This window comes from Leptonychotes weddellii, chromosome 9 (genome assembly GCF_054177405.1).
Source record: "Leptonychotes weddellii isolate Sample4059 chromosome 9, ASM5417740v2, whole genome shotgun sequence".
NCBI lineage: Eukaryota > Metazoa > Chordata > Mammalia > Carnivora > Phocidae > Leptonychotes > Leptonychotes weddellii.
In genome coordinates, this window is record NC_138377.1 from 93,326,958 (window position 1) to 93,345,759 (window position 18,802).

The window sequence follows — 18,802 nt, forward strand, 5'->3', positions numbered from 1 at the left end:
ATGCCCAATCGGCTTCCTTCCACAACCTCTTTCCTTTGATCCTAAATAACCACCTTGCTCCCAAAGTTTCATCTCGGTACCTGCTTCAGCCTGAGATGTGGGGATGAGGGTGGGGTCCAAGATGGCTGAGTTTCTAGCTGAGGAATCTGGGGAACAGTGATCCTGGGAACAGAGATGACGGTTTAGGAGAGAAGGGGCAGGTTTGGGCCGTGGGGACATAGGTGTGCCTGTAGAAGGCTGGCCTGATAGGCCTGTTAGGCATTCAAGGGCAGCTGAAAAATCAGTCGGGGCTGGAAATGGCAGTCATCGGGGCATAGAGCCAGGGAGTAGTTCAAGCTGTCAGGGGGAAGTGGCTCACACAGGGAGAATGTGAAGAGAAAGCAGAAGGCAGTCCCACAGTCCATTGCTGTGCCAGGTGAAGAAGGGGCTGCTGACCATGTGCAGCCCGGCCCAGCCCACAGGAGCTCCCCATTGGTTGGGAAGTAGCCTCAGATGCTAACAGTTAAAAACATTAAGCTCTACCTTCACGGCTTCCAGGTGTTTCCATAACTCCCGACTGTTCTTGAGGCACAAGGCAGTCAGAGCAGACACTGGCCTATGTGGAAAGACCACTGCTGCTTTTAGGGATGGTCAGACTCAAGTTGGCATCCCAGCTCCGCCCTTCCCCTCTTGGCCGCTCCCAGCCTCCATGACCTCCCCTGTAAAATCAGCTTAATCAGGGCTGTGGTGGGGATGAAATCAGAAAGAGCATGGCTAACTCAATGTTCTGAAAACTTAAAGGGAAAGAAGCACTGATGCTGATTTTTTGGTCTAAACTGTACCTCAGAGAAACCAAATAGTTGGGGAGGGGAAGACTTAAAAAAAAAAAAAATCAGAGAACTCTAGTTAATAAATGGAATGATAAAAATTAGAGTTACTGTCACTGCTCTGCACCCTCTAAGGACACAGTGCATCTGTGCAGAGATCAGCACTGGCTGGATCTGGCTGACAGTGCCTGACCCCACCCAGCCATCTTCACGATTCAGGGACAACCAGATGTTACGTGCCTCCCGAGCTGACACAGTGGGAAGCACACAGCTCTGCCTATGAAGTGTTCTCACCCAAGAGACTGAATTTGAACCTGACTGACCTCCAGATGTAACTACCAGTTTATGGGAAATACCAGGGACACAGAAACAAGTTAAAGGACACTGTGAGGCTGCAATCAGCCAAATCTAGACTGTGGGGAATTCTGTAGAGCAAATGAGCCTGTTTCTTCAACAAATTAATGGCAAGAAAAAAAAATAGGAATTTACAGTTTAAAAGAGATTTAAGAGATATTCCCACTGAGGGGGAGACAAGAAGGTATGAAAAGTGCCTGGCACATACTAACAGCTCAATAAATAAGAGCTACTGTTACTTTACAAGGAGCAAACTGCACTTTAGTGAGATTAAGTAACTTACCTAATGTCACAAAGAATTGGCCAACGACACCATGGTCTGCTTCTCAGAAAGTCCTATGTCTATGTAGCCCAGTTGGGCAACTACAATAATCACCAAAGCCACTCACTGAAATTGAGTTTTTATTCCAAATGACTGTAATGGCTAGAAAGACAACAGATAAAACTGAAAATGATCTGCTTACCCAGAAATTAGAAGTAGTTGATTTTGCAGGAGAGCAAACGGTGGGGTGACAGACAGCCTTGGCACTTGGTAACAGTTACAACCAAGAAAGCATCAACATAACCAATGTCCTTCTGATACACAATCTGGACGTGCAGCATTTACAGCAAATAACGTAACAAGAAAGAAAGGAGGAAAGAAAAGGAAAAAAAAAAAAACCCACAAAATCCCAAACTTCAGAAATCAACATTCTCTTAAGAACACAGTGGTGAGAAGACTTTTGGTAGCAAAATTTTCACAATTCTTAAAATGGGAGTCTTCAAAAGTACTTCCTCAAATTCGAAAGCTAAAAAAAAACCGAAGGGGGAACAGTTACACTGGTTCAGAAGAGCTGCCGCCTGTCACAGAGATGACAATCAGTCCTACTTCCAAACACAGTGATAACCGGTGAACCCGACAACGGAGCAGAGGGGCCGCCGGGCGGGCGCTCACGCTGCTGACTGGACAAGAACTCTCTGGCCCGCTCGTTATCAACAGGCAACGCCTCAGCTACTGCTCCTCCTGACTGATGCTGAGGCTGCCTTTCTGCACCTCCAGTTCCTCAGCGCTGACCATCGACGGGTCAATGGCCGCGTATTTGGTTCCATGGAATTGTAGCAAATGGATCTGCAGAAACACAGAGTCATTATTTTAAATGCCACGACAGCATATAAATGTTTTATACTTCTAAAATTACAGAGTAACACAGACTGATTAGAGAAAAACTGGAAAACACAGGAAAGTCAAAGAAGTATTTTGAAAAACCACAATTTGGGATCTTTGCTCCCTATTTACTGTGTGACAGGTCTCTCCAAGTTCATACAAACTCTTCATGAACATCTTAAAGGGTGGCATGCTGCTCTGTGAGTAGGTGTTTACCCTCCTGCTTTGCTGCTGCGACTCAGGTCCTTCCCATCCTCTGCGGTTCTGAGTGAGACCATGATGACTGTCTCCCTGCATCAAGTTTTTTTGAATTTAGGGTCCTCTCCTTAGGATCACTGCCACAAATGGATGGCAGACCCAAAGGATGTGACTGGTTTTTGAAGCTCTTGATACTTCTTGCCAAACTGCCAAAGCAATAATTTCTCACTGCTATTTTATTTTTTTTAATTTTATTTTTTTAAAGATTTTATTTGATAGAGAGAGACACAGCGAGAGAGGGAACATAAGCAGGGAGAGTGGGAGAGGGAGAAGCAGGCTTCCTGCCGAGCAGGGAGCCCGATGCGGGGCTCGATCCCAGGACTCTGGGATCATGACCTGAGCCGAAGGCAGACGCTTAATGACTGAGCCACCCAGGTGCCCCTCTCACTGCTATTTTAATATCCATTTGGGTAGAGGATGAAGTGGCAGTTTTTGTTAGTTTTTGCGTGTGTGTGTGCCTTTTTTTTTTTTTAAGTTTTATTTATTTAAGTAATCTCTATACCCGACATGGGCTCGAACTCACAACCCCAAGATCGGGAGTTGCATGCTCTTCTGACCGAGCCAGCCAGGTGCCTGCCCCTGCATGTGTTTTTTAATGCATTAAAAATGGATCAGGAAGTTGCTTCATGAAGGTGTCCTGCTCTGACTGAATTCACTGTATCCAGGAGGCAAGGTCACATCACAGGACGTGGCTACTTCAGTACGTTCGGGTGCGGGCCTGCTGTTCTTAGAAAAGAGATGGTAGGCACAGAGTCACTTGACTGTCTCTAATATACCCACTTGAATTCTGCTATAAATTATTAACGTAAACCATCTTTTTCAAGTGAAGGCCTCATTCCTACAGAGAATTCTGTAGGTCTCTTATTCCACCACCAAAAAAAAAAAAAAGCAGCTTTATGTTTCAAACCGTACACTTCGGGTTCAAAGTGCTCTGGCTTCCAAGCTGGGACTTACCTGTACATAAAGATTCACCTCTGCACTTCTGCACAGGTATGGGAAATTGCCTCCTGTTTTAAGGTGAGCCCTCCGGGCATTAGGATACAGTTTGTACATTTCTTCTTTAGCTTCAGTTGAAAGTGCACTCTGGTCAAATACCTTTAAAAAAAACACAAAGCTGAAGCCTACCGGTATTTTAATCTGTTCTTTGCACATTGTGGAAAGGGCCTCCCAAAGCATTTCTTGCTTGTGAAGAGACACCGCTGAGCCCCTGGCCGGCCTGGGCCATCTCCTGCTCATCCTGGTGACTTCTAACTCCAACATAAGCTACGGATTTTGTTGTCAAATGTCTCTTGCATTCACTAGGGGACAAAGTCTATCATGAATTTTTTCTCCTCAAACATAGCTAACTAAATTAAAAGAATATTAATAATGAATGCCAATTAATTTCAAAAAAAATCACTGAAATCCCAAAAGAACTTTTATTTATTTATTTTTTTACATTTTATTATTACTTAAAAACAGTTACGTAAATGGTATATGCTCAGTGAAAAAAAAAATCCAAAAAAAACTTTTCAAGAGTGTAAGAAAAAGTCCAGATCCTTCCCTGGGGGAGCCACTGTTAGCAGTTTGGAGTATATAATTCTAGACATCTTTTAATGCCCACATAAACTTATGTTTGCACACATACAAACAAGTTTACAAAAAGTAATTTTTAAAACGAAGCACACACACACAAAAAGCATCTCCAACGTGCTAAAGCTTATACACAGTTTTCAGTGACCATGTACCCAAGTGGTGAGCTCAGCTTTGAAAGATGGGCAAGCAGTGCAAATGCACTGTGAGGACCAAATATTTTACCAGGAGCACTGAAAAGCTCATTCTGTGTCATGGTAAATGTCGAAATGTAGAGATTACAGTGGAGGATGAGAAGTTATTATTTACGTGCTTATAATGGATAATTTCCTGACAAAAATCAATTCTTAAAAATATGTTGATTTTAGCAATACATCCATTTATGAGGCAAAATAGTTATATGATTTAAAAAAATAAGCCAAAACCACAATGAAATACCACTGTGCATCCATTAGAATGGCCATTGTCAACAAACAGGAAATAACAAGTGTTGGGGAGGATACGGAATGACTGGAACCCTCGGGCACTGCTGGTGGGAATGTAAAATGGTACAGCTGCTGTGGAAGATGCTATCTGGTTCTGCAAAAAATCAAACACAGAATCACCATATGGCTCGGCAATTTCCCTTCTAGGTATGGACCCAAAAGAAGTGAAAGTGGATACTCAAACAGGTATCTGTACACCAATACTCAGAGCAGAATGATTCATAATAGCCAAAAGGTGGAATAACCCAAATGCCCATCAACAGATGACTGGATAAATAAAATGTGGTATGCACTATAACAGAATATCAGTCAGCCTTTAATACATGCTACAACATGAATAAACTTTGAAGACATTCTGCTAAGTGAAATAAGCCAGACACAGACGTACAAATATTATGGGATTCCACTGACATGAGGTGCATAGAATAGTCAAATACATGGAGACAGAAAGTATAATGTTGGTCACCAGGGTCTGGGAGGAGGAGGGACTGGTGAGCTAGTGTTTAATGGGTACAGAGTTTCAGGCTGGGATGATGGAAAGTTCTGGAAATGGATGGTGGTGACAGTTTCACAACATTGTAAATGTACTTCATGCCACTGAGCTGTACACTGAAATATGGTTAAAATGGTAAATTTCGTTATGTGTATTTTACCACAACTCAAAAATATAAGCAGCAAGCTTCTGTGTTAATTAGACTTTATGGAATTCTTGATTCTCTGCCCCCCGTGAGGCAACTTTTCTTTGCTGCACAGATGTGTAATAGCTAAAGTGCAATCTCTGGTGATGACAATAGCAAAATACATCAAAATGGATGAGGACTACCATGTTTGTTTATGTTTATTCTGATTTCAATGGTGTTATTCCTACCAGGGAAAATATGGGACAAGCAATAAACTGATTGTTTTAGAACTGAAAAAGCTGGGCGGGGCGGGGGGGAGCGGTTGTAAAAAAAAAAAAAAAAATCCAAGGCAGCATTTGAAGAGGCGCACTGAAAAATTTTATAATAATTATGAGGAAGCTCTTGAAATATACATTTAAAAGGTAAAGCATCTATTTTACTTAAAAGGAAGCTTACATCCATAATGGTCACAGGGATGTCCCGAATCTTATGAGGTTCCACGTAAGAATTTTGACAATTCAGGGTAAGTCTTGAAGCCAGTTCACTCTGACCCAAACTTTCCAGCTGCAGGAAAAAACAAAGGCAAAGTTCATGAATTCATTTTGTGCCTCACATTTATATTAAATCCACAGATAATATCTGCACTTATAAAAGTGGCATGTGTGGTGGGCCAGATCACCAGTGAGGAAATACAATGTATCTGAGAGCCTAGCACTGGGCCTCCCAGCTGGTGGCGTTGTTCTATTCTGGGGCATTCAATAGCCCTCACCCTGAACTGCCTCTTCAACCAGGTGCCTGTGGGCAGCAAGCCACTTCCCAAAGCCCCACAGCGACAGATCAACATTTTAAGAGATTTTGGAGCTGAAAGAGACCTCGAAAAAATCATCTAGTCCCATTGCCCCTAAATGAAGTCTGCAGACCTGCTACTTCAGACTCCCCTCAGGGAGAAGGAGGGGGAAGTCTGTAGAGTAAAAATACGAATACCCATACCCAATGCCCAGGGATTCCAGTTCAATGAGCTGGTGAGGGCTTGGAATCCGTATTTTTTTTTTTTAATGTAGGCTCTGCTCCCAACGTGGGGCTTGAACTCATGACCCCGAGATTAAGAGTCATACGTTCTACCAGCTGAGCCAGCCAGGTGTTCCTGGAATCTGTATTTTTAAAAGCTCTCCCCAAGTGATTCTGATGAATTACTTACCAGCAGTAACATCTGTTGGGCATATTAAAGTAAATATGGAAACATCTTAACAAACATCTCTAATACATACTCAATGAGACAGATATATCATCAGGAACCAAGGAGACATGAAAATTCCTAGTACAAGGTGTCCCCATTCCAATGCCATGATCCTTACCCTGTCCACCATAAAATCAATAGCATCAGCCATCATAGGGTCCACTGGGCCAGATGAAAAGTTTCCGAGAACAATTTTTTTGAGCATAAATGATGGCATCAGCCAAAAGCTGTAAAACAAAGACCTGATCGTTTAAATCTGTAAGACTACACAAAAATAGCGAATATTCATTTGATACTGAAGCTTTGTATTAGCTGGTACTTAGGATCTAAAGATAAAAAGACCTAGTCTCTTCTTTCAAAAAGCTGTTCTTGAAGCATCTTGTTTTTATATATATTTTCCCGTGCTCCCAAAGAGTTATGGTTTAATATGATTAGTGTTTTATTTGAGAATTTAGAATAATTATAAAGCAGTATTTCAAATATCTTTACCAAGGTAGACATTTTGATAATTCTAAGATTTTTTTTTTTAACTAACTGGCCTTGTTTCCTTTTTTTTTTTTTTAAATTTTATTTATTTATTTATTTGACAGAGACACAGTGAGAGAGGGAACACAAGCAGGGGGAGGGGGAGAGGGAGAAGCAGGCTTCCTGCCGAGCAGGGAGCCTGATTTGGGGCTCGATCCCAGGACCGTGGGATCACGATCTGAGCCGAAGGCAGACGCTTAACGACTGAGCCACCCAGGCGCCCCAATTGGCCTTATTTCCAATGGCTAAACTATTTCCTTTAGAAAACTGAAAACTTGGGGCACCTGTGTGGCTCAGTCAGTTAAGTGGCCGGCTCTTGATTTTGGCTCAGGTCACGATCTCAGGGTTGTGGGATCCAGCCCCGCCTTGGGCTCTGTGCTCAGCAGGGAGTCTGCTGGAGATTCTCCTTCTCCCTCTCCCCCTCCCTGCCCTCTAAAATAAGTAAATAAATCTTAAAAAAAGAAGGAAAACTGAAAACTTAAGATGTTGTCAACCTTCAGGTTTGTATCACCTTTGAATGACTGATATTTCAAAACAGCAAAATGAAAGAGTTATCGTACCTCCCAAAGTTTGCTACTAGTAGATTCAACTGGGCTAATTCAAAGCAATTCAATCTATGAATTTCTATATGTGATTTTTAGTTGGTATTTATTCCATTCATTACAAATGTTGAGAGCCATTATGTAGGGTAAAAACTACTTTCTCTAAACCTATGCTGAAAATGACTTATAAAAGGAGCAGACTACCTTCTCCACGGAATGTTTGTTGGAAGTTGAGCTTCCCTCACAAGGACAGCTGGTCACCTTTCATTACTTTTCTCCATCCCGCCCCCTACAGCTTCCCTATCTTCTCAAGGCGATGCCGCCGAGGTACCCTCTGTAGCCAACAGGCAGACCCCGCTGGCTTTGCCTGCCCCTGCAGCCTCAATGTGTGGCATGTAGCAAGCACTCAGATAACTGGGAAAATGCAGCTCACATGCAGGAGGAGCACAAAGTAGGAGCAGTCTTGGCTTCTGACAATTAAAACAACATTAAAATCATCAAAAATAATCAATGAGCTTTAGTGCCTTGTCTGGACATGAACTATTTGTAGCTAATGTATTGTTGCACAATTGCTCAGCAAACTACTGAGAGAACATCAGGAGAAGCGTTTAAAAAGAACAGAGTACAATTTTTTTTTTTTTAAGTAAGCTATACGCCCAATGTGGGGCTCAAACTCATGACCCAGAAATAAAGAGTCGCACGGTTTATCAAATGAGCCAGCCAAGTGCCCCTACAATTTTAAAGAGATGTGAAAACCATGGAAACAATGTTTACCTATAGCATTCTGTGAAAATCAGCTTGATCATACAGGTATGTTTACTCATGTTTACCCTATATTTTAGGGTAGGGCCTAGCCTCGCTAGCAATGAAAGAAACCACATTAAGTCAGCTTTAAGGTACTATTAGATACTGATCGAACTACTTAAAATGGTATCTTCAATGAGAGGATGGCTCAAAGGAAACAAGCACCCCACTGGCTGCCCCACAGAGCGTTCCACCATTTCCATCATTCTGGAAGCTGACTACTGTTAACGTGTCATGATGTGCAAAACGTCTGCTGACAGACTAAATGCTCTATTCCCTCTATTTTTGGAGCCACATCTCAAGGAAATAACCCAGAAAGGGAAGGAAAAAAAGTAATTTGTACAAAGAATTACAGTAGAACATGATGAAAAATTGGGGGAAGCCAAATGCCCAAAGAAACTGTGACAATCAATAGATAGCACTGTTTACACAAAATAATAAGTGGAACAAGCAGAACTCTGTATTAGTTATACAGGCACTGAAGAGAAACTGTAAGAGCATGACTGTACCTTAAACAAAGCTAAACAATAATTCAGAGTAATAGAAATAGCTGAATTCAGAGTTCATTCCATTCTTTTCTTTTGCAAAGGTGATTGTTTCTAATTTTATTTATAAAGATTTATCTATTTATTTATCTATTTATTTATTTATCTATTTATTTATTTATCTCACAATCCTGGGATCATGACCTGAGCCAAAATCAACAGTTGGGGGACACCTGGGTGGCTCAGTCGTTAAGTGTCTGCCTTCAGCTCAGGTCATAATCCCAGGGCCCTGGGATCGAGCCCCATGTCGGGGCTCCCTGCTCAGTGAGGAGCCTGCTTCTCCCTCCCCCACTCCCCCTGCTTGTGTTCCCTCTATCGCTGTGTCTCTCTGTCAAATAAATAAAATAAAATAAAATAAAAAACAAACAAACCAAGAGGTGGAAGCTCAACTGACTGCACCACCCACACCACCCAGGTGCTTCTGATTCTTTTTTTTTTTTTAAGATTTTATTTATTTATTCATGAGAGACAGAGAAAGAGGCAGAGGCAGAGGGAGAAGCAGGCTCCCTGCTAAGCAGGGAGCCAGATGCGGGCTGGATCCCAGGACCCCGGGATCATGACCTGAGCCGAAGGCAGACACTTAACCACCTGAGCCACCCAGGCACCCTGATTGTTTCTAATTTTTTTTTAAAGATTTTATTTATTTGACAGAGAGATAGAGAGAGAACAAGTAGGCAGAGAGGCAGGCAGAGGGAGAGGGAGAAGCAGGCTTCCCGCCGAGCAGGGAGCCCGATGTGGGGCTCCATCCCAGGAATCTGGGATCATGACCTGAGCCGAAGGCAGCCGCTTAACCGACTGAGCCACCCAGGCGCCCCTGATTGTTTCTAATTTTAAAAGCCAGGGTAGTTTCAGAAGATAGAAGCAGATATAACCCCTACCCCCTGCTCCTTAGTGCAACAACAACAAAAAACCCAAAAGTCAACATTTTAAAAATTCCACAGAGTAAAAATCATAATTTTGACCAAATGTTTACATTCTTACCTGTTTGCAGTCCAAGTTTGGTTGAAGATAGAGGTGTCACTGAAGGAATTGCAGAGGATGAGGGAATGGACTCTGGGAGATTTGTGTGTATACTCAGCAAATTTCTGAGCCAAAAAGCCTCCCAAAGAAGCCCCAAAAAGATGAACCTAATTGCAAACACATACAAGAAAGATACTAAAATAATCAATCCTGAACATAAATACTCCCCAAAAAAGTTGTTTTAGTTATCACCAACCACAGAATATAATGTCATCACTAGTCATTAGACGAAGTATCTACAGCAGTTCAACATATAGGAAATATTGTAATTAAATACAATTTATATACATCCTGTCAAGAAAACAATTTGTGTATACAAATACAAGTTAAAAAAAATATTATCAGGGCGCCTAGGTGGCTCAGTCGTTAAGTGTCTGCCTTTGGCTCAGGTCATGATCTCAGGGTCCTGGGATCAAGCCCCACACTGGGATCCCTGCTCGGCAGGGAGTCTGCCTTTCCGTCTCCCACTTTCCCTGCTTGTGTTCCCTCTCTCTCGCTCTGTCAAATAAATAAAATCTTTAAAAAAAAAAATATTATCTACAGATTGCACTAGAAAATGAAACCACTTAATTTTTTTTTTGAAGAATTTTTTTTTTTTAAGATTTTATTTATTTGTCAGAGAGAGAGCGAGCACAAGCAGGGGGAACGGCAGGCAGAGGGAGAGGGAGAAGCAGGATCCCCGCTGAACAGGCAGCCGATATGGGGCTTGATCCCAGGACCCCGGGATCATGACCTGAGCTGAAGGCAGATGCTTAACCAACTGAGCCACCCAAGTGTCCCATAATTTATGTTTAAGAAAACTATGATTTGGTAATTCTACTCCTAGGTACATACGCAAGAGAACCAAAAACATATGTCCACACAAAAACTTGTACATGAATGTTCAGAGCAGTGTTATTTCTAATAGCCAAACAATGGCAACAACCCAAACGTGCGTCAACTGACAAATGGCTAAATAAAATGTGGTACACCTATACAATGGGATAGTATCAGACCATAAAGAGGAATACAAAGTACTGATAGAGGCTACTACTTAGATGATCCATGCAAACATTACACTAAATTAGTCAGTTAGAAAAGATGAATATTGCATGATTCCATTTATATAAAATACCCAGAAAGGGTACATTTACACAGGCAGAAAGTAGAGTAAGTTGCCAAGGCCAGTGGGAGGAAGGGTGAGGAGTGACTGCTAACGAAATGGGGTTTCTTTTGGCGGTGAAAAAAAATGTCCTAAAGTTGACCGTGGTGATGGTTGCACCTATCTGTGAATATATTAAAAACCATACTCACACACTTTAAAAGGGTAAATTGTATGGTATGTGAATTATATCTCCAAAAAACTATCTTTTAAAAAACAAAAAGACAACACCAGCCTTTACAATGTAAATGTTGCCTTAAAATCACATTTAAATAATTAGTTTTAGGGGACTCACTTTATCCAGTTGTAAATGGTCTAAAAGTTTTCTGAATCCGTCACAGAATTCGAGATGGTCCCAATAAACTGGATACTGCAACTGAAATAATAACAATTAATAACAATATATATATGAAAAATTTAGGACTCCCATAATAGCATTTCTCATTTGCTCAAGCTCTGCTCCTTATTCAAACTATGTGAAAATAAGCTCTCACCTTCTTCTAAACTTTAAAATTCACATTTTACCTAACAGACCAATTTAAAAAAAGAATAGCATACTAGTGATATTATGTGAATAACAATTTCAATTCACATCTATTTCCTTTCCAAATAGCTAAGAAACTCTGAGGTTCATGGATGAATAGGGCCGAACCCTTCCAAGTAAAGAAATACTGTTTGCCCTTAAATCCAACTTAATTATAAATTATGGTTCTAAATAAAATTCTGTCTAGGGAGAATTCCCTCTCTTTTTGGCAGCATGACTTGAAGGGAGTGTTCAATAAAATTGTTCCTCTTTTTTAATTGACTTAGTAGTCATTCTATCTGATTTCTTGTACTTTTATTTGTGACCAAAAAAGTATGGTGCTTGACCCTAAGTAGCCTATGAATGCTGATGAGGAGGAGGAAAAGAAACGCAAGTCACTCACTCCTTTTGAGGGGATTCTGGCTTGTCACCTAAGAATTCCCCTCTCTTTAATAATAAGTAAAAGCTGCCTGACAGGCTGGTTGTTTTAAGCACTTAGATTCATTTTGTCATTAACAAATCGCTGGAATAGATACTGCCATGTATATAATAGCTTAATTTTAGATTTGATGTGATTATGTTACTTTTACTATTAAAAATTTCATTTGTGGATAAGATTCCACTATTCTGACAGGATGGAGAACAATAGCCTCTCCCTAGCAGAAGATTTGAGAATTTGAGTCAGATGATAGAAAAGAAAGAAGATGCTATATTTTTCAATTTTATTTTAAATTTATTTAAGATTTTTTTTATATTTATTTGACACAGAGAGAGCACAAGCAGGGGGAAAAGCATGCAGAGGGAGAGGGAGAAGCAGACTCCCCAGTCAATGCGGAGCACGGAGCCCCATACCCATATGGGGCTCGATCCCAGGACTCACAGATCATGACCTGAGCCAAAGACAGATGCTTAACGACTGAGCCACCCAGGTGCCCCAAGAAGATATTTTTATGAAGCCTTTAATTTACAGATATCTATGCCCTAGATAGGTGATAAAATTGTATACCACATAACACACAGACACACACACATACATATACAACTGAGTACAAGTAAAACTGGAAATCTGAATAAGATCAGTGGATTGTATTAATATGAATACCCTGGTTATGATATCCTACTATAGTTTTGTAAAATGTTACCACTGGGAGAAACTGGGCAAAGAATAAAAGGGATATCTCTGTATTATTTTTTGACAACTGCATGTGAATCTATAGTTATCGCAATAAAAATTTAAATGAGAAAAGGGCCTAAGCCTTTTAACTGTGAGATACTAACAAGTATCTAATAAGTTTTAAAATTTCATGGAGTTAGGCGCATAAGGACAAAATAACTTTGAAGACACTATTGGCCTTTTCTATTTTATTTCATTAAAAAAAATTTTTTTAAGATTATTTATTTATTTGAGAGAGAGTGAGCACAAGTAGGGGAAGAGGCAGAGGGAGAGAGAGAAGCAGACTCCCTGCTGAGCTGAGAGGCCGACATGGGGCTCGATCCTAGAACTAAAACCTGAGCTGAAAGGCAGATGCTTAACCATCTGAGCCACCCAGGTGCCCTTCATTTTTTTAAAGATTTTATTTTTAAGTAATCTCTACACCCAGCATGGGGTCAACCCACAATCCCGAGATCAAGAGTCACACGCTCCACTGACTGAGCCAGCCAGGCACACCTGGCCTTTTCTTTATTCATTCTCTAGCTAATGAAATTAGGAAATCCCACGTCAAGAAGCTTGAGGGCAAGAAGAATTTCCATCCCAAAGGCCAAGCCATCATGACCTTCCAGTTTGGAGTAATAAGCACAGTCAGCTTCAGACAGTGCTCTCAAGTGGGAGAGACGCCTGTGGCCACTCAGTCTCCCTGTGCCCGGCTGATTAACAGTGGCCACCAGGAAAGGTACTATCGTGTCCTAGGCTGCAGAGGACTGGGATGAGTGTGGTTGCCATTTTGCTCTCCTGAAATGCTGTCCATCAAGAGGAATTTATAAAAATCCAGAACAAGGCAGGATTATGTTGCAGAGACTCAAAACACACCATGAGGAATGATGAAAGAATGTGGAGAATTTTGCCAGAGAAGAAAAGACCTTGGGGGAAGGCAGCAGGCGGTGCTGATCATAGCTAGTTTTCTCCAAAGGGCTGTCAGGAGGAAGAACTGGGATTTGTTTTGTGTGGCCCTAGTTGGTGGTAAACCCAGTAGAATTCTCAGTTACCTTCCAAGAGAAGAGATCTGGTCCAAGTTTTCTCTCCTTCAGACAGTAAATGAAATAGTAACAGCAATACTCCCACAGGGAGACCTGTTTAGGTGTTACTATTCCAGCTTCCAGAAACAACTGCCAGTTCAAAGCCAAAGAGTCTCTCCTTCCTGGGAAGTTAGGAGACCAGCCTTCACTGTTACACAGTCGGAGTATGCCACAAAACTAGTCAAAACAGTGCCTTCCTCGCCTACACTGTTCTCCCAGAAGAGACTCGAGAATGATCAACGGGAAACTAGATGTAGTTCAAACTCAGTAATAAAATAACAATTAGAAACAAAAAACTTCTTAACCAAGTGCTGAGGGTATGGGCATTATAATTAATAAACCTCATCTCAACTGTTGAAGACTTACATTAAAGCAAGCTTTCAGTCACCTGAGGGTTAGCAGACCCCTTTGCTGGGTAAATAGTGCACGTTCAGCTCCCCTGGAGGCATCGGAGTAATGAACTAGGAAGGGAAATGGAGTCAGAAGACTCAGGCCTGTTCTCCGTCCACCACCTCGTGGCCATGACCCGCCACGATCCCCCAAATGGCCTGGACCTCCATTTCCTTATCTGTAAACAAGGCCAATGCTTCCTACTGTTCAGACTTAAATAGAATGTACATAAAAGCGGGGCACAGAGGTTTCCACAGAGGTCTGTCCCCTCTGCTTCTCTGTATGTCCGTGTACTGTGCCGCCCTCCTTCAAAAGGTTTCATTTCACATTTAAAAAAAAGGAAAACAGTATCTTCCTTCAATTAAAAAAAAAAAAAGCCCATTACTATAGTTAATCAGAAACAGAAGCACACACATACAAAAACCCCCACGAAATGTGGACTCGAACTGTCATACTGAATCAATAATACTTACAGCTATAACCCGGTAACCCCATCCAGTCAAAGCCAAAATCTGCCGGAAAAATACATCTGCAGTTCCACTGACAGGGGGAAGAAATATCAGAGGACACCTGATATTTCTGGGGCCTGCATCATACAGCGACCATATTTTACTATCATCATCATCCACGATAATCTGGAGGGAAAGTTATAAGAAAAAAAACGGAAAACCTTATGGATTTGGTTTTATATTGTTACTTTACACTATAATTTCTCTGACAATTTTAATGCCACTGCCTTGGTTGTGTTACAGGGTACCCTGGGGATCACACCAGACTAGCATGTATAATAAACTGCCTTGGTCTCTTTTTCCCTCTTCAGTGCTAACATATTACACAGAATTGCTTCATACTCTTCCAAAGAGCTTTTTTTTTTTTTTTAAATCAGGTTTTAATTTTCTTTTCCATCCATGATTCTATGAAGCCTATTTTGTTTACCATTAAACAGTAAACTCTGTATATGGCATCTTATTTCTCCCCCATACGTCTGGCTGTGTGTGTGGAGGAGGCCATCTGCAGAGTCATTCTCCAGCACTGTCCAGAGGGGAAAGACTCCAGGCTCTCGGACAAACTAGGGAGAGACGGTACCACTCAGGACATGCTTCTGGAACCTGATCCAGACCACGCCTCTAAGGGGGAGACTTCTGCTAGAGAGGAAGGACTCGGCAGCCATAGGTGTCCCTGTCCTGAAAGAATGTTTCAAACCAGTCAGGGGTTGGGGGGGTGGGCACAGGGAAAAACTGGCTTTCTTGGGAAAAGAGAGTAGGGAGCAGGAAGGTCCTCAGAAACCTTCCTGAACTAGTGGTTCTTAACCCAACAGGGAAAAAAAAAAGAGCATTAAATGAGCTGAGACAAGTCAAGTGCTCAGCGCTGAGTCTGACAGATATTTTGCGTTCAGTGAGTGTTAGATATTAGTATTATTCACTGCATGATCGTTTACTTTTTGTTTTCTTTGGCTGACTTTTTGGTGGGATTTGAAAAAGTACATTAACTGCCTGAACTTTTGCCAATGCAAATCAGTATTTATCCTACTTTTACATTACAAAATTCAAGGCCTCCAGGTTCTATTTTCTGAGAGCTCCTAGCTGGCAGTGCTGTGGGCCCATGGTATCACTGCGGATGGCAACACACTGGAATCATGGGCATCACTGGGAGCAGACAAATGGGGCAAGGTAAAGTCCAGAGGACCCTAACAATTCCCTTTTGGACTCCCCCAGGTCACGGATGATGACGATAATATCTCACACTCACGTTTTTGCCCTTTGTATTTTGCCACTCACAACTTTGCTTTTCATTGTTTTTTGGGGTTTTTTGTTTGTTTTTGCTATGATTGTGGTAAAAATCTCTTAATGGCTTTTGACGGTACACACAGTAAATCCCAATCTTGTAGTAATAACATTCATATGAGATAAGATATTCAGGTCTCTAAAATTTTCTAGGAAATTATTTCAATAATCCATTTGGAATAAGTTTATCACTTCAATGTCCTCAGAGTTCTCTGAATGGCAAATGTCAAAATTCTATTTGATAATTTTGAAGACACAGTATCTCTTTGATAATTTAAAATCTAGCACCACAAAATTTCAAGCAAACTTATCATGACTCCGGCACCAGACCTGACCGCTGGAGAAAGTTACATCAATGAAACTACTTGCTGTAACTACTTCTAAGGACATTTCGTTAAGTTTGGGTTGTTTTGGGTCTGGTGATCAGCTTGCTGAGAAAGTGAGCCCGTCAAGAGGAGCTCACATGAGTTACTTGAGGAGATGGGACAAGGTAGAGGGATCCCCAGAGCCAATTATCTTTTAGCATGGGCAGTGTTTCCCAGGGAACAAGAAGGAAGGGAGGCTCCTTTTGGTAAGCAGTCAAGTACTTCTGGTTTTGAAGCCAGATTAATTTGATTATAATCCAGATCCTACTAGGCTGTGTGACCTTTAACATGTTAACCTCTCTGGACCTCGGTTTTCTCATTTGTGAAATGGGCATCACTACCCACTTTATTAATCCGTTGGAAGAATTAAATAAGGTATCTGGGGACTTCCTACAACACTGCCAGTTACATAGCAGATATTGTGTGTATACTTGGAGAACTGTATCTCAAATTCTATATGGAGAATAGTTCTGTTATTAATTCAAACCTGCATGGTACTTCCACAGATGTCTACTCTGACAAAATGGTAATAACAGAGACATAGAAGATTTTCAGATCATAGTACTCTCATACTTCTGCAAAGGGACCAGCAAAGATTTTGCTCTGTGGCTTAACTAGCTTTTGTCTAGTGTGATCCCCAAACATTTGCAATTAATTAGGGACTCAGAGTCAACAGTCAAACTTCAATACAAGTGCTTAGGGTTTTGGACATCCCAGGCAAATAAGGTTTCCTGAAGATGACTACCATTGCAAACAGAGGACCTATAACGTGACCCAATGTAAATCTTAAATCCGAGGAACAGGAAAAGGCTTTATAACAGAATCTGACTGCACTTACTATGTAGTTGCTGTTACTGCAAGCTTTCCACTAAACAGAGTACACATATTCCTGCTTGCTTGGATACAGAAAAGCAATTATAAAATAATGAGTATAGTTATACCCACTTTTACTCTTGAATGAGTCTCAAAAATTGATTGCACTTGACAAAGAGGTGAACTTTATGCTCTGCAACCCACAGTCACGATACTTGGCAATAACCTTTACTCTCAAACACTACTAAGGCATAACATCTCAGTCACAAACAAAAACAACACAAGATTTTGCAAATAAGAGGTGTAGTAAAACCATACATACCTTTTTAAGGGGAACTGTACTTCTAAACCAGTTATAATCAGGAGAGACTTTAATCTCTCCCATGATTAGCTGAAATGGAGGTTAACCCTGAAATAAAAGCATGTGATGTTTCATGTCAAGAATTCATGTTTACATCAGAACTAAATGTAGAGTCTGGTCTAGCTATACCAACAATACTTTAAACGGTAAAACCAAGGAAATGGACTATTTTACCTCTCAGTATATACTTAAGCTACAGAAAACAGTTTGGTGAAATCCTATAGTCATAGAGCAGGAAGGGGCCCTGAGAGATGATGACTCTAACTTCCTTAGTTCCTCCAGATGAAGAATCCAGTCTAGAAAATTTAAATGACTTTCCAGAGATCTCATGGCTATTGCAGAGCTAGGACCAGAGGCAGGGGAGTCTTTTCTGGTACAGACTGCCTGTCCTAGTTCAATGATTGCAAACTCTGTTGACAGTATCTTAGGAATACCTATGTGTTGACAATATCTTAGGAATCTATTTTAACAAAGATACAGAATTATAGGGAACAGTCCACACTAGAGGAAGGGGGTAATGTAAGCCTGCCTCCTGATCACTTCACAAAATGCCATAAATCTAACTCTAGTGGAACATAACTTCAGAACTTCACATTTGTTCTTAATGCAAAATACAGGAAAATTTGCTGTTCACCTTGGTGTGATTCAAAGTCATATAACCTCCTCTGAAAGATCTGTGATAAAATACCAGAATAGGTTTGAAGGCACTGTATCTAGCAACAAAATATGTGTCTTTAGAAAAAATATGTGGTCTTCTGTTGTGAGGTTAGGGACTTCTAGCTTTTATAGCTCTGTGACCTTGGAAAAGTCACTGACCCTCTTTGGGCTTGTTTTCTCATCTATGACTGTTTCACCACTGTATCTCCAAAGCCTAGACCAGTGCTTGGCACAGAGCACGCATTATCCATTGACAAAATGGATGACTATGTCCTAAGAAGACTGGATCAGGCAATCCTAGAGTCCCTTCTGACCCAGCCCTCTAAGAGCTTTGGGCTGGCTCGGCATCTCCAATTGAAAGGCTGCCCCTCTTTGCTCAGGCATCTGTGTTATGTCATAATAGGAACCTGAAATTATAGCTCCCTGTTGCAGATTCTTATTGCCAAATGAGGAACTTCCACCCACTGGTTTGGAAGGATTCAAATACTTGCTGTTCATCCTGTCCTCTACCCCCAGGGCAAGTCTGGATTTCCTAATTTGGTGTGGGATGTGTTCAAGACCATAAGACTTAACTCCTGGGCTGACTCTGAAATGTCATTTTGCGGGGGGGGGGGGGGGGGG

General features: G+C 41.3%; 1 protein-coding gene across 3 annotated transcripts in view; it reads right to left on the minus strand.

Annotated features, from left to right (window-relative positions):
• Positions 1-1,545: 1,545 nt before the first annotated feature.
• Positions 1,546-18,802, minus strand: part of SPG21 (SPG21 abhydrolase domain containing, maspardin) — a 19,328-nt gene continuing 2,071 nt past the window's right edge. For 2 of the 3 annotated variants that reach the window (XM_081831248.1, XM_081831249.1), the window contains 8 exons: positions 17,486-17,572; positions 14,675-14,836; positions 11,349-11,429; positions 9,874-10,019; positions 6,595-6,703; positions 5,696-5,803; positions 3,517-3,657; positions 1,546-2,268 (listed from right to left, as the gene is read on the minus strand). In XM_081831248.1, coding sequence (XP_081687374.1) covers positions 2,152-2,268; positions 3,517-3,657; positions 5,696-5,803; positions 6,595-6,703; positions 9,874-10,019; positions 11,349-11,429; positions 14,675-14,836; positions 17,486-17,548 — 927 coding nt within the window. In that variant the 5' untranslated portion in view covers positions 17,549-17,572 and the 3' untranslated portion in view covers positions 1,546-2,151. The remainder of the gene's footprint in view (positions 2,269-3,516; positions 3,658-5,695; positions 5,804-6,594; positions 6,704-9,873; positions 10,020-11,348; positions 11,430-14,674; positions 14,837-17,485; positions 17,573-18,802) is intronic. The other variant, XM_081831250.1, reaches the window with a different exon arrangement.